The sequence below is a fragment of the Apodemus sylvaticus genome, chromosome X (assembly GCF_947179515.1).
Source record: "Apodemus sylvaticus chromosome X, mApoSyl1.1, whole genome shotgun sequence".
In the NCBI taxonomy this organism is placed as follows: domain Eukaryota; kingdom Metazoa; phylum Chordata; class Mammalia; order Rodentia; family Muridae; genus Apodemus; species Apodemus sylvaticus.
The window spans coordinates 55,261,203-55,276,818 of NC_067495.1; the positions used below are offsets into that span (position 1 = coordinate 55,261,203).

General features: G+C 42.0%; 1 protein-coding gene across 2 annotated transcripts in view; it reads left to right on the forward strand.

Moving 5' to 3' along the window:
- Positions 1-2,114: 2,114 nt before the first annotated feature.
- Apoo (apolipoprotein O) overlaps positions 2,115-15,616 on the forward strand; it is a 47,869-nt gene continuing 34,367 nt past the window's right edge. Inside the window, exons 1-2 of one of the 2 annotated variants that reach the window (XM_052171598.1) lie at positions 2,115-2,220; positions 14,470-14,577. In XM_052171598.1, coding sequence (XP_052027558.1) covers positions 2,212-2,220; positions 14,470-14,577 — 117 coding nt within the window. In that variant the 5' untranslated portion in view covers positions 2,115-2,211. The remainder of the gene's footprint in view (positions 2,221-14,469; positions 14,578-15,616) is intronic. The other variant, XM_052171599.1, reaches the window with a different exon arrangement.

Genomic DNA, 15,616 nt, shown 5'->3' on the forward strand with positions numbered 1-15,616 from the left:
CAAATTCAATATGTCACACACAGTAGCATTAAACTAATCCTCCTGCCCCAACATCCCATGTGCTGGGATTACAAATATTCACCACCACACCTGGCTCTTGAAGTTAGCTTTTTGGAGTAACAATTCAGGGCTAGTCATTTTCCTCACAAACTCCTTACTGTCAGGAGATACTTTGCTGAGTGGAGAGTTTTTACACATTTTCTAACGACCCCCCCCTTTCTTTTTTTGGTCCAGGTTTTACTGAACACGTGTGAGACCAAGGAAATTACTTAACCTCTCCGTGATGCTGTGCCCCTTGGGGACATGAACAGGTATGTAAAAGATTACTCCATTCTACCTCTAACATTTTACTCTTTGAAGTATTACATTCCCGTTTGGATGAAGCACCCCCAAATTCTTAGTCATATCTTCAAAACACCTTTTAAAAGGAAACTGCAGCAATACGTGTCCTCTTTATGCATAAAATAAAAATCTAATAACAATTGTACTTTTGTAGTAATGAGCATAAGTGATATTTTTAGTTAGCTGCTGTGACTGTAAATGGTAAGGAAAATATCTGCTTTCTACTGGTGACACTCGCAAGTACTGCTGATACTGAGGTCTGTTGTCTACATCGTACTTAAAAGAAATGCTAAAGTTCAGTTAGAGTTTAGTGAAGGTGAAGTTGTCATTTCCTTCTTTTCCTAGTTCACAACCCCCCCCACCCCCCACCCCCGCTTACACCCGCAACCCCACGCATTAAGCAAGCACTGTGGCTGCAACTTATCACCATGCTTCCCACTTTTAAGATGTTACCTTACTGATGCAGAGCCTTCCGAGTCTATTCAGTAGTTCTCCTTAGGGTGTGGAGATCGGGATGGCTTGGAACACACAATTCTGTTGAGAAGGGGGAAAACAAGCCGCCCTTAACATTTGGGAGTTGGTCCGTCAGGAGACTGAGCCTTACCGCTTTCTCCTCCCTGAAACCAGTTAACACCGCAAAGTCACGCTTTAAAAAAACCCAAAAGTTTGACCACAAATCACTAAACTAAAGCTCCGATACTCCGACCAACCTAACATCTCCGTACTGAAGTGCTCCAGCTGTCCCAGACGGCGCGCCTTCTCTCTCTCTCTCACTCTCTCTCTCCCTCTCTCAGCGAATGAAAAAACCCCTAATTTCCTTAAGGACAGGTGTGTCCGTAGCAGTCTCTGGGTAAAAGGACAGTGACCTTACACTGAAAAAATCTCTGCATCTTCAGGACGCCCGCCCACAAGGGCTTCTTCCATTTTCTGTCGAATTAGGAAAGAAACGAAAAATGAAATACCCAGTCCTTATCGGACCCGCTAGCCTTCCCCGAGGCTAGCGCTGAGATTTCAAAGGGCAGACTACCTGGACTTGAGTCCTAGCTTTAGATTTCGCAGCCTTGGACACTCGGCCGTGAGATTAATGCCCATAGACTTGGGCGGAAGAAATAAAATTGTCATTAAACCAGTGTTAACGCTTGATTTTCTTGCAAGTAGCCAAATACTGCAATTTTACGTCTACAAGTATTAAATGGGACCAATATTTGATTATCAGATTTACACTTTAGTACTTTAAAAAGAAAAAAAGCGGTCAGTTTTTCACAACTAAGCGACGTGGTACATTTAGTTTAAACGTACAACTTAAGGAACGTTCAGCACAAGGTAAATTTCTTAAGGGAAAAACCTTTTATGAGGTAAGTCGATGCCCCGCCGTCGGGTCGATCCGCTGCTTCTCTCTGCGAGACCGGTGAAGCCTGCCCTCGTCTTTGGGCGCCACCGCCCGGCTGCCTCAGCTCACAGGATTCACATCCCTCGCAGCCGGGAGCCTGATGGTGGAGGCGAAAGCCGGTCCCGGGCGCGGCACGGAGCCAAAGAACCGCCTTCTTCTTACCACAGCGTGCGGCCGCCCACACAGACCTGCTGCCTTTTGCCGCCTAGCAACAGCGGGCAAGGAGGCAGGACTGACTAGGAGGCGGAGTTTGAACTCGTTAGGTTCCCGCGCGCGCCTCGCGGTTGCTAAGCAACGCAACGCGCCATCTAGCGGCGCTGGCTTGAGCTTTTGGCGGGTTAAGCTGGCGTCACAGCATCATCTCGTGCCCGCTCGTGGTCAAGGGAATAAGGATCTAACTGGGCCACCGTAGTCGCTTTTTTTTATAGTGGGAGGGGCTAGGGAGGGGTGACCCTGCCCGAGCCGCGGCTGCCAGCGACATGTTCAAGGTGAGAATGTAGAGCCGGGTCACAGCTGTCATTGTCCCCTCTCGGCCTTCAGGAGCCCTTCCCACGCTCCTGTAGCGCCTGTTTGGGGGCTAGACTCGGTTCCTCCTGAGGTTTTGCCCACCTCCGGGCTAAGTCCTGGCTTGGCGGCGGTTCCTTTAGCGCTCGATAGCAGCACCTGTGAGGCTGTGGCGTGAAACCCTAAATGGGTGGGATCGGCCCTTTGAGTTCTCTCTTGAATGAAACACTGAAAAGTTAAAACGCCTCTATAGTACCCACCTACTCGGCTAATGGCCTTTTGGGGTCGTGGGTAGGATGAAGCCAGGTCTGGGTACTGCAGGGTTTATGGCTTTGGTTGCTTGGCAGGATCCGGTTTCAGAACCTGGCCTGTGGGTGGGGGAGGGTCAGCTTCGGAGGATGTCGGGGGATCCTAGCTTGGGGGGGGATGTTTGCGTGCGTGCGTGTGCGTGTGTGTGTGTGTGTGTGTGTGTGTGTGTCTGTGTCTAGCTGGAGCTTTACTGCCCAGTGAGCATTAGTATGAAGTCGACTCTTCTCCCCCCTTACAGTTTTTTACAGTTTTTTGAACTGTCCTCCATAAGATGGACATTGACAGTGAAGACTTTCAAAATCCTGTATTTTAGCATAAAATCATTCTTTCTTAAACGTCAATTATATTTTGTTATAAAAAAATCACAGGCTGTGCATGCAGAGGCAGAGGCAGAGGCAAGTGGATCTTCATGAGTTCGAGGATAGCCTGATTTACAGGCCAACCAGTGTTACATAAAGAGTCTCTAACTTAAAAAAATAATCACAGGCAGCCAGAAATCTACAAAATCAAGTCTCCAAGAAACATAATATTCAAAGAATAATGCTAATGAAATCTCAGAATTGTGCTACTCATTTTAAAGTTGCTTGCAGTTGTGGTGTTTGAGGTTTTGTAAGGGCTGCAAAATGAGACCATGGCTTCTGCCTTCCAGTGCCAGTTTCTAGCTATATGATAATGAACATGTCACTTAACTCCACTTGACTTCCCGTCCCCCCCATTGTGAAATTAGGGTAATAAAATCTTATTAAATACTGAGGAGAATTATGTCACTAAACACAGAGGAAGTATGGACACTGAACTCATTCATTTGTTGGCTCAGGAATGTCACCAGAGACCTGGCTCTTCTGGGTTTACTATGCCATTGTCGGCTTTTCTTATGGTTTCAAGATAACAGCCGGAAACAGTACTTTCTTATTCACTAGGGGAACAGGAGAGGATAAAACTCCCAAGCTTGGAGTATGCGTTTTCTTCAGGTCTGATTGGACCAGTGTGGCTCAGGTGTCTGTGCCTAGCCTCATAGCAGTTGCCAGGGAATGCTTAGGCTAACAGGATCAGGTATGTTCAGATAAGTTTGTGCAAGTGTGCAAGAGACTTTGGCTCTTTGAAAATCTTTAATGATCTTGATATATTTAATTTATTGATGGACATGAAAGGCCAGCATAGGTTTATGACTCAGATTAAAAAATGTGATTGTAAAACAGTGGTTCTCAGCTGACTGGTACCACTCTCTTTGAGGATGTTTTAGAAATTCCAGGGGTTGTTCTTTGTATCTTCAGTTGTGTTGAACATTTATTTTATTTTTTATGTGTATTAGTGTTCTGCCTGCATATATGTGTGTGTGTACCACATACTTGCCTGGTACCCACAGAGACTAGAAGATGGAATATGATCTCCTGGACCTGGAGTTACAGATGTTTGTCAGATAGCATGTGGGTGCTGGGAATGGAAGCTGGGTCCACTTCTGTCAACACCAGGCCCCTATCTGGTGCAGACCCTTGCAGGCCCTGTGCATGATGCCGTAGTCTGTGTGTCTGTCATGCTTTGTTTAGAAGGCCTTGTTTCTCTGGGGTCGCCATTCCTGTTAGCCCTTATAGACTCCTCCTTTTCTATAGGGTTTTCTGAGCCTGAGGGGAGGGATTTGATGGAGACATCCCATTTAGGACTGACAGTTCTGAGATCTGTCACTTTCTGCATACTGTCTGGCTGTGGGTGTCGATATTCTCATCTGCTGCAGGATGAAACTTCTTTGATGATGGTTGAGCAAGTCACTGCTCTGAGAATATAGCAGAATGTCATTAGGCGTCATTTTTTTTTTTTTTTTGGCAAGAAGCAAATCATTAACCTTTATTTTAATCTAAATGTTGATATGCTGAGTGCACACACACGTTTGTGCATGCAAACACACAAAGGAGGATTCAGTAAATTGTTTATTCAGATTTTAAAAGGAAGACAATTTTGACAACATACCCAACATTGAATGATTCTTGATGGTGCAATACCTAGTGAAATAAATATGCTTAATAATACAAATACCATATAAGTATATAATTGCAGATGTGAGATATCTACAGAGTAGTCAAGAATCACAGTTCTAGAAGAGTTGGTAAAATGAGAGTGGGGATTGCTGTCTAACAGCATGAGACAAGTAGGAACAGTGGTTAGCACCTGTACGAGATAGTCCACATGAAGCGAAGCTGAATGCTGGGTGCAGGCGGAGAGTGTGATCGAGCAAAGCCTTTTCTTGGAAAGAAGTAGCTATGATTGTATTAAAAGACACGATGGAAGTGCTTAGCAATTACAAGAAATTTCCTACTTATCTCATGCTCTTTGACAGTTTTTTTTATTTTTTTTAAATTTTTTTTCTATAGTCTTTGTGCATGTGACTCTTCTTAAGATCAAGGTTGGGATAGGACCTCAAATTTCCCATTTTTATTTCGAGCACCTCTATGTCATTGATGCCACTGGTCATCACACTTTGAATGGTTAAGAATTTATTTAGTGAGATCCTTAATGAATGTACTCTGTTTTTTTTTCTTTTCTTTTTGAGGTCAATAGATTTATGAATGGGTAGGATTTGGAAGAGGTACAAGCCAGGAGCAAAAATGCTTTGCAAAAGTTCTGCTGAGAGTTTCACTATCACAAGGTCTCTGCTTGGAGGGGACAGAACAAATGACAGGACTGGTCTGGTTTTGGGGCTTGCCATCTTGGGGCGACTAAGACCGGAAGGAACAAGAGTTGATAGTATAGGTGTTGGTAGGGAAGTACAATGTATGTAGCTTATTGGGGGCATACTTAATGTTTAAACTCTGCCATTGTTTTCTTTTTAAAATTGTATTATTTATTTATGTGTGTTTATGTATGTGCCTAAGGGAGATCAAAGAAGTGTTGGCTCCCTGAAGCTGCAGTTTCAGATACTTGTGAGCTGACTGATGTGAGTGCTGGGAATAGACTGGGGTCCCCTGTAAGAATAATATATACTCTTAACCACTGAGCTATTTCTCCAGCTCTGTGACCACTGTTTTGAATTGGCTATTCACATCAGTAGGGAACATTAGTGGATTTTTAAAACATCACATTTGAAAAGTGTGCCAGAATTTGGATTCTGTTGTTGAAAGCAGTTTTTCTTTCTGTTGAAGAAGGAAGTTTCAATATTGAATACATACATTCTTCATGTGTGATACTAGATTTTATTCATTTCATAGATTTTATTACTGTCTGGCCATGGTTCTGTGGAATACAACTACAGTGGCTAAGTTCTTATCTGGAAGGAGTTTCCAAATCTAGCCAGCCACCATGGTAATTTAAGATATAGTTGGAGGGCCTTTCACATAGTTTGGTTTTACTTTAGAAATTCATTTTATTTTATGTTTCATTTATATGTATGTTACAGTGAATGCCATGTGTGTGCTGGTACCTTGGAGGCCAGATGAAGCTTCTGGGCCCCTTTGAGCTGGAATTAGAGGTAGTTGTGAGCTGCTTGACATAGGTGCTGGGAACCAGCAACTGAGCTTGGGTCTTGTAGGAGAGCAGCAAGCACTGTTTATTGCTAAGTCACCTTTCCAGCCCCCAAGATTTATTTGTTAGGTGGAGTCCAGTAATCTCTAGGTTTTCAATACATCTAGGTAATTGTAAATTTTTGATTTAAGTCTTACATGTAGCTTTTGGTACAGATGTAACAAGTACAGTATAATAGAATGGGTCTCAACCTAGATTGCATGTTTGAGTCATATGTGAAGCTTAGTGGACGTTTTTATGACTGGTAGAAGGGACTCTGACCAATGCCATTAGAATCTCTAAAGAAAGAATCTAGGTCCAGTTTGTGGAACATTCCCCAACTTTGAGAACAAATATAGAACACCAGCAGTCGATATCAGACTCAATAAAGAATATGTTTGCTCTGACCTTGATGTTAACCAGACAAGGTTAAATGGGTTAAATGATAAAGAAGCTGGCATGGTGGGGCACACCTTTTATCCCAGTACCTAGGAGGCAGAGGCAGGCAGATCTCTGTGAGTTAGAGGTCAGCTTGGTCTGCATGGTGAGTTCCAGGACAGTCAGGGCTGTGTAGAGAGACCCTGTATCACAAAAAGTCATTGGAGAATTGTGTGCAATGTTAGGACCTTGAACAACTCCATGTTACCACAGAGGGTAGCATTCTCCTTATCTATAGTAATAATAAAAATAAATCTTAGATAAGATGTATTTTAGAACTTTTGCTAAGTTTCCCCCTAGTTTATGTTAGTTTTATTATGGTTTTCAATATGCCAACAGCCTTTAAGTGACTATTAAGCTGTACTTTTATGGTACTACTATGCACTGTAGTGTACTTATATGTTGAGTGAATTTTCTTTAAAACTCACTTGAACTAGTTACCTGTCTTCAGACCTCTTATGAGAATTCTTCAAGCCATGTAGTGTATTTTTATTCAGAGCTCATACTAGTTTCCACTTAAGAATTTTTTATTGGCTTTGGTTTTGTGAAGATGAGGACCCCTCTGTGGGTGCTAGAGAGATTCAGAAGTTCTTGTTCATTGTTTTAATTGGGAAGCATACGCAGTGGATTGTAATTCAGATATGTATATTCATATTGAAGACTTTTAATGGAAATAGCAAAGTCTCTCTTTCTCATATTCCACAAATGTCAGTCCTTGTGGAATAGCAGCTTCTATTCTGTGCTGGCTGAAAGGAATCTCTTTTTCACATTGGAGGGGCTGTTTGGTGTATTGTATTATGACATAGATTAGATGAATACGTAAGCAAAGAGTAATGCAAGGGCTCTGGCAACTCTCAAACTGCATTGCTGACTGATGCCACATAGAAAATACTGCCTCCGAGCTTGTTTTCAGGATCTGGTCAGAGGTACTAGGTTTAAGGTTGCCGTGTAAAGCCCAAATATTATTTATCTTGTCTTTATTCCTTTTTAAGCAAAGATTTTCACCATAAATCCAAATTGTCATCAACTAATTGAATCTTAGATGTGATTTTCACTTGAAAATATTTGTAGTTTTCTTTAAAGCACAAAAAGCATGGAAATAGCTGGGATGAGACTGAAGTAAGTTAAGTCCTCGCTAGAGTTCGGAGTTCTGTACAGATGCTGAATTTTGGAGATGAAACCTAGGTTTAGAAAGGCTTAACATCGATGACATAGTGCTTCCTATTAAATAATGTATAGTTTTAGTTATGTAGGTTCGTTTGGGAGCAAGGCTTGAAGTGAAGGAATATTCCTCTACACCTTTTCCTTCTTAGATTACCTTACCTTTGAAAGGACTGAGCAGATTTTATGGCACTATTCAGAGAGGGTAGAGGAGGGAGGGAGAGAGGGTAGAGGAGGGAGGGAGAGAGGGTAGAGGAGGAAGGGAGAGGATAGAGGAGGGAGGGAGAGAGGGTAGAGGAGGGAGGGAGAGAGGGTAGAGGAGGAAGGGAGAGGATAGAGGAGGGAGGGAGAGAGGGTAGAGGAGGGAGGGAGAGAGGGTAGAGGAGGAAGGGAGAGGATAGAGGAGGGAGGGAGAGAGGGTAGAGGAGGGAGGGAGAGAGGGTAGAGGAGGGAGGGAGAGAGGGTAGAGGAGGGAGGGAGAGAGGGTAGAGGAGGAAGGGAGAGGATAGAGGAGGGAGGGAGAGAGGGTAGAGGAGGGAGGGAGAGAGGGTAGAGGAGGAAGGGAGAGGATAGAGGAGGGAGGGAGAGAGGGTAGAGGAGGGAGGGAGAGAGGGTAGAGGAGGAAGGGAGAGGATAGAGGAGGGAGGGAGAGAGGGTAGAGGAGGGAGGGAGAGAGGGTAGAGGAGGGAGGGAGAGAGGGTAGAGGAGGGAGGGAGAGAGGGTAGAGGAGGAAGGGAGAGGATAGAGGAGGGAGGGAGAGAGGGTAGAGGAGGGAGGGAGAGAGGGTAGAGGAGGGAGGGAGAGAGGGTAGAGGAGGGAGGGAGAGAGGGTAGAGGAGGGAGGGAGAGAGGGTAGAGGAGGGAGGGAGAGAGGATAGAGGAGGGAGGGAGAGAGGGTAGAGGAGGGAGGGAGAGAGGGTAGAGGAGGGAGGGAGAGAGGGTAGAGGAGGGAGGGAGAGAGGATAGAGGAGGGAGGGAGAGAGGGTAGAGGAGGGAGGGAGAGAGAAGCCTTTCTGGAGTTTTGGGTATTCAGCAATCAATTTCTAACTGGATGAGGAAGTTCAGAATACATTTGGAAACCAGTTAATTGCATGTCACATGTGTTCCAAGTCTGTGAAACCAGGACAGCTCAAGTGGGTGACTCAAAACCTACCCAAATGAACAATAATCACACTCTTTGGCCAGGGGATTTTTTTTTCTTGTTTATTACCAAGTATGTTACTTTTCTATGTGTATTTGACATAATTAGGTATTTTTACAGTTAAAAATAAAACAATTCTAGATGAAATATTTCTTGGCTTTATTGGCCTAATTTTGTAGTGACATTTGCACCCTCCCACCCAGAAAATTAAATGGTTTTCTGTGAGAAAAAAATATTAATAATTGTTCAAGCCTCAGTTTTTGCTTATATTTTAAGATTATAGTAGATATAGAAGAACTAGGAAATATCAGCTACTTTGGTACAAACGACAGGATTGAAAAGCTCATAAATTCTGCTTGCAATAGCAGAAGTAGTTTTTCTTCTCTTTTTCTTTGTTTCTTTTCCTTTTTGGTTTTGTTTACTCATTTTTTTTTGTTTAGGCAGGGTCTCAAATAGCTCAGGCTATCTTTGAAGTTTTTCTTTAAACTTGCTACATAGCCATCACTGTTCTTGAACTCCTACAACAACATTTTTTAGATTTATTTAATTTATGTGTATGAGTATTTCGCCTGCATGTATGTGGGTGCACCGTGTAGTCTTAGTGCTGCGGAGGTCAGAAGAGGGGGCTGAATCCCTTTGGACTAGAATTACAGATGGTTGTGCGCCATCATATGGTACTAGATAGAAACGGAACCCACTGAGCTATCTCTTCAGCTTCTGGCTTTGAACTCTTGAGTTTCCTATTTTCACCTCCCGAATGGTAGGCTTATAGTCAGGTGTCACTCTGTCTGGAAAGCAAGCTGTACAGTGTAGCTCAGTGGTAGGTACGCAGAGCCGGGGAGCTGCTGTCTGTAACAGAGATTTGGGTGCCTCTTTAGGGCAAGGGATCTATTTTGATGTTTCTAGAGTTGTGAATGAATTTGAAATGTTTCCTTTTTAAAATTATTAGTAATATGTTCTTATGGACACCAATGTAAGGTTATTTGGACCAAATTGTTGGTTGTTTTTATCAATTTGTTTTACCATAAAAATTGCGCATATCTTTTGGTTTTATGTTAATTGTTTAGAACAAGCATAACTTTGAAACTGCCGTCAGTTTTCACAGACTTCTAAAAAAACCTATTTCACATGAGTGTTTTGCTTGCTTGCATGTCTGTGTACTGTGTGTGTGCCTGGTGCCCATAGAGGCTGGAAGAGGCCATTAGGCCCCCGAAAGTGTAGTTACAGACCTTTGTAAGCTGCCGTGTGGGTGCAGGAAGGAAGCTTGGCTCTGCTGGAAGAACACCTAGGGCTCTTAGCCGTGGACCAGCTCTTTAGCTCCTTCAGTTTAGATTTTTACCTCTTAAACAACTCAGGAATCAAAAGGAAACATTTTAGTGTGTGGTGCTAAAGATGGAATTCAGGGTCCTGAAGTATACCAGGCGTGTAACCCTACTACATTTTGCCCTCCCCAGAGGAGTATTCTATTTCAAATGAATAAATGCTTCCATAATAGAAACTATTGGAGAAAAGACAAGTGATCACAGAATCAGTATAACATTTTGGGGGAGGGGAATGTGGTTATATCTCTTCTTGTAAGTATAGGAATGTCTAATTTTGAATGACATTTACTTTAAAAATATTCAAGTAACATTTTCACAGGGATTAAAAATGATTTTATATGATTTTGGAAAGATCTGTGCATTTTAATGTACAGGCTATAGACAGCTCAGTGATCCTATTGCTAGAGTGCAGTAATTAGAGCATTAGAGCCAGGTCTGATGCTCCACACTCGTAGTCTCAGCACCCAGGATATGGAGGCAAGAACATGTAGAGCTCGAGGCCCATTTGGGCCAGGTAGGGAGACACTTGAAAAATACAAATAAAGTGTTATAGATTTGTTCATATAATTTTTGCAATCAAATTACTTTGATTTGGTTATAGTTGAAATTCTGTCTGACCTGGATTAAAAAGAACTGGATTGAAACTATTTTTAATATATTTAAAAGTACTGGCTGTTAAATGGGATCCCATATATCCTCTGCGGATATAGCTGCCAAAATTGTGGTGGGTTCAAAAAATTATCCTCATGTTTTGAACCTTTGTATTGTTTTGTTATTGCTCTTTACAGAGGCCATTCATAGTAACACTGACCCTAAACATGATACTGCTGAGTGACTTTGCTAAATAAAAGATAATATATACTTTTGTGATTACTGTTTATTTTAAAATAAATTTAGGCACTGGGAATATAATTCAGTTGGTAGAGTGCTGTGCCTCTTATGTACAGAGCCCTTGGTTCACTTAACTGAACATGGTGGCCCTCACATGTAACCCTAACACTAGGAGGTGGAGATGAGGGTCAGAAGTCAGGTTCATCTCTGGCTAAATATCAAGTCCAGGCCAGGCTGGGCTACATAAGACCTTGCTTCAAAAAGTAAAATTGTAGTCTAGGTTGCAGCTTAGTGGTAGAGAGCTTACCTAGCATGCATGAGGGCCTGAATTCTCATCTCAGTATCACTACCACCATAAAACAAAACTCCAGAAGTTATTAAAAAGAAAAAGAGTAAGAGCAAAGAAGAAAAAAGAAAGAAAAGAAAAAATACTGGAGAGAGGCTCTGCAGTTAAAAGCACCTGCTGTTCTTTCAGAAGATCAGAATTTGGTTCCCAGAATCACATCAGGTGGCTGGCAAGCACCTGTTAACACCCCCCCAATAAATTTTTAAAAAACAAAATCCAAATAGTTCATGGAGGGAGGTAGAAGGCTAATAGATGGTTAAGGTAGTAGTTGAGCATTAAAAGTGGAGTGTCAGGGCTCTGCACATAGCTCAAGTGGTAGAGAGCACTTAGCCAGCATGCGAGAGCCTCAGCGAGTATTAGTGTACCTTGATTAAGGGAGGGTATGCTGGAGTAAAAATTAGTCGTGCTATTGTTTATGTTTTGGACAAGTTTCATTTTGGTGTCTTTAAAATGTTTGTAAAACTAAATGAACTTGATAATTCATACTAGCTTCTGTCCAGTATCTGGACCCTAAGCTGGCTGATGGTGGAAGTAAGTTCTTAGGTTCCTTTAGATTTACCAAGTCAGACTCTTTAGGAGAAGGTGCTGGAATTTATGCTTTTAAAACAGTCCTCTGGTGATTCTGAAACCTCCCGTGTTTATAGGCATACAAAAGGTTTTTTATTGAAAAGGAAAGAGCTACATAATTTAAATGGAAAGCCTAATAAGATGAAGCTAGGTACTTCTGGAAGAATAAATAAAAGGCCTTGTCTTAGGGTTATTATTGTTATCCTGAAACACCATGATCAAAAGCAAGTTGGGGGGGGTGATTTATTAGGCCATATCACTGTTCCTCACTGAAGAAGTCAGGACAGGAACCGAAACGGCAGGAACCTGGAATCAGGAGCTGATGCAGGGACCATGGAGGATTGCTGCTTACTGGCTTGATCTCCATACCTACTCAGTCTGCTTTCTTATGTGCCCAGGGGTGGCACTACCCACAATAGGCTGGACCCTCCCACAGTAATCACTAATTAAGAAAGTGCCCTGTCCAACCAGATGCCCCAGGGCTCCCAGGGACTAAGCCAAGGGGGTATGTATGGTTTCAGCCAAAAAATGTGGCAGAGGAATGTCTTGTCGGGCATCTGTGGGAGGAGAGGTCCTTGGTCCTGTGAAGGCTAAATAGATGCCCCAGCATGGGGAAATCCAGGGGGGAGGTGGGAGTGGGTTGGGTGGAGGGGCGAATGGGTTGGGGGGTTTGGGGGAGGGGGAAATCGGGAAAGGGTATAACATTTGAAATGTAAATGAAGAATATATTCAATAAAAAAAGGGAAAAAAAAGAAAGAAAGAAAGTGCCCTGTAAGCTTATCTGCAGCCTGATTTTATGGAGACATTTTCTTAGTTGAGGTTCCCATTTTTCAAATGACTGTACCCTGTGTCAAGTTGACATAAAACCAGCCAGCACAGGCCTCCTGCTTAAAAATAGAAGAGACTATCCACTGGACACTCACTCCATAGAGTTAGAAGGCAAGTTGTTGTCAGGGACGTGGGGATTTGGAAGCATTTTAACTAACTTGAATTTTCCATTTGTTTTTAAAGCAATTTTACTGGGAAAGTAATGTTCTGCAGTAAAGCTGCAGAATTCTGGGCAGTATTCTTTAATTTGCAGAGCTGCAAAAACAATTCAGTTTCTGTGATCTGAATGTTTATGACCTTGCCAGATTTATTATCTTGGCTAACTTCCAGGAATACACTCTTGTGACTGGAGCTGAAGAATTAATCTATAGATTGCCTGAGTCCTTTTGGATTTTGTTTGAGACAGGACCTGGCTATGAGGCCTAGTTTGGCCTTGATCTCACTTTAAAGCCTAGAGATGATCTTATACTCAAGAATTCTGCCTCAGTTTGGATTATATAATAATATAATAATAATATAATTAGCTATACTTAAAATCTCTGATAAGCCAATATGTTGGAATTCTTACTTTGAGAATTTCAAGCAGCTGAATTCTTGGAGTAAGGATTTGTGTTACCAAGTGGCTAAGTGTTTTGTATTACAGTTACTGCAAATCTTTGTATGATGATTTCTGTGATTCTAAAATGTGGCTACCTAGATAAAACAGCATCCTTTACTGTTCTCTCTTCTGTTCTCGGCATCTCATTGTAACAGGCAATGCATGAGTAGTCACCAAACTTTTCTTTTGTGCTAGGCACATCTGTAGCAGTAGAAGTAGGAGTAAGACACACCATTCTGAGAGGGATTTTAACCTGCTAGGGAGAGCTTGATGGGCATGAATACATAGATTAAAAAGTAAAGTAAAAGCACGCATTGCATCCTCTCTACTTTTAAAAAGGCAGTCCTACGGAAAAAGACAAAAAGCTCATAGGTATCAGTGACTGTGAACCCAGGTAGCTGGAAAACGGCATGGGAGAAAAACAGAAGGTTCATGATTGGTGGCCAGAGTCAGTGAGGTTAGAGAAAGTGGTTGTAGCAGGTTATAGTAAATCTTTGGTGTATATAAAAGTCCTGGGGAGGGGGTGGGAAACCTCAAGTAAGAATAGAAGAATCTAATCAGGGTTGTAGTTTAGGTAGACCATTGTTTCTCATGTGGTGCTTTGAATCTCTAGAGGACTGACTAGGCAACCAGTTAGGATGCTGTTAAAAACCATCTGGGAAAGAAATGAGGGCACAAAGGAGGTCCCTACAGCAGGGCATAAAGAAGAGTAAGGAGAAGTGATATCATTTAATAGGCGCAATTACCAGAGCATAGTGACCAAAAGGCTTGAGGGCAGTGCTTAAGATGACCTTGGGGCATCTTTTTGTTTGTTTTTCATTTTTTTTTCTTGAGTCAGGGTTTTACTAAATAGCAGCCCTGGCTGTCCTGGAATTCATTCTGTAGACCAGGCTGGCTGCATACTCACAGTTTTCAGAGATATATATCATATATAAATTGGTATCAATTTGTTTAGCTGTATCTTTTAATTTTTCAAGTGAAGGCTTTGTAACTTTTATCTTTGGGAAATTAAAGTCTTGAAATTTGAACTCTTCCACAATACATGCTTATGTTTTGATGTCCCCAGAATTTCAAAACTGCATTTGCTTCAAAGTAAGGCAGTAAGCTTTTCTGCCTGAGAGTGGCTGAGGTGGCCTGCTTATATTGTATGTACCTGATTTGTCAAATGGAGAAAAGATTGACAACTGCCTTTGTATTTCAGGTAATTCAGAGATCTGTGGGGCCAGCCAGCCTGAGCCTGCTTACCTTCAGAGTCTATGCAGCACCCAAAAAGGACTCACCTCACAAAAGTTACATGAAGATCGATGAGGTAACCTGCTGATGCTAAATGGCACATTATACACATCTGACTTAGTTAGGGAGAGTTTTTATAAATTATATTTCAAGTTGATAAAAGACTTGTAGTTTTATTTTTTTACTCTTTGAGATACTGGATAGTAATATGGCACACTTAGAAAATATTTCAAAAGAACACCTATACATTTTCTGATAGTTTGTTTTTTTCTGTGAGAAATTGCTAGACTCTGATTTTTCCACAGATAATAGTAGTAGGTAGCTAAGGACGTTAAGGAATAGCTTATAGATTTCATTTTTAGTGGAGAGCTTACTATATATCCCAGCGGATTGTAAGCACAAATCACTTTTCCTAGTAAGTACTTATTTTCTCTTATTTTTTTCATGCAATATGTTCTGATTGTGGTTTTCCTTCCCCCAACTCCTCCCAGATCATTTCTACCTCCCTAATTCCACACTTGTCTGTTTCTCTCTAGAAAACAAATAGGCAAAGAAAAAAAAACTCAAAGCATAAGAAAGAGAAAGACCATGAGAAACACACACACCCTCTCTCTATAAAAACAAACTCTGAAACCATAATATACAGACAGAAGACTAGTAAGACAAAAAATGCAAACCAAAGCAATATGAGACAGAAAGTCTGCAAAAATGCCATTGAGTACATTTTGTATTGACTACCTATAGCTGGGCATGAGACCTGCTCCTAAGTGTGTTTAATACACCCAGTGAGACTTCATGGGTGAGAACTAGTTTTTCCTTTGTAAGAGGTTGTTGTTGTGGAGAGAGCATCTCCGTTAGGGATGGGAGTCTGTGTCTACTTTCTTCTCTGAGCACTGAGGCCCTGTCTAGCTTAATCCCATGCAGGCCCCGTGTATGCTGAGTTCATATGTACTTCAGTCCTGTTGTATCTGGAGGACACTTAGAGTCCTCTGTTCCCCCTTGTTCTTCCAGTGCTCCTCCGGTGTATGGCTCCCTTAGCCCTGGGGGGAGGGCTTTGATAATGTCATCCCATTTAGGGATGAGTGTTCCAAAAGCTCTTACTCTCTGCACATTGC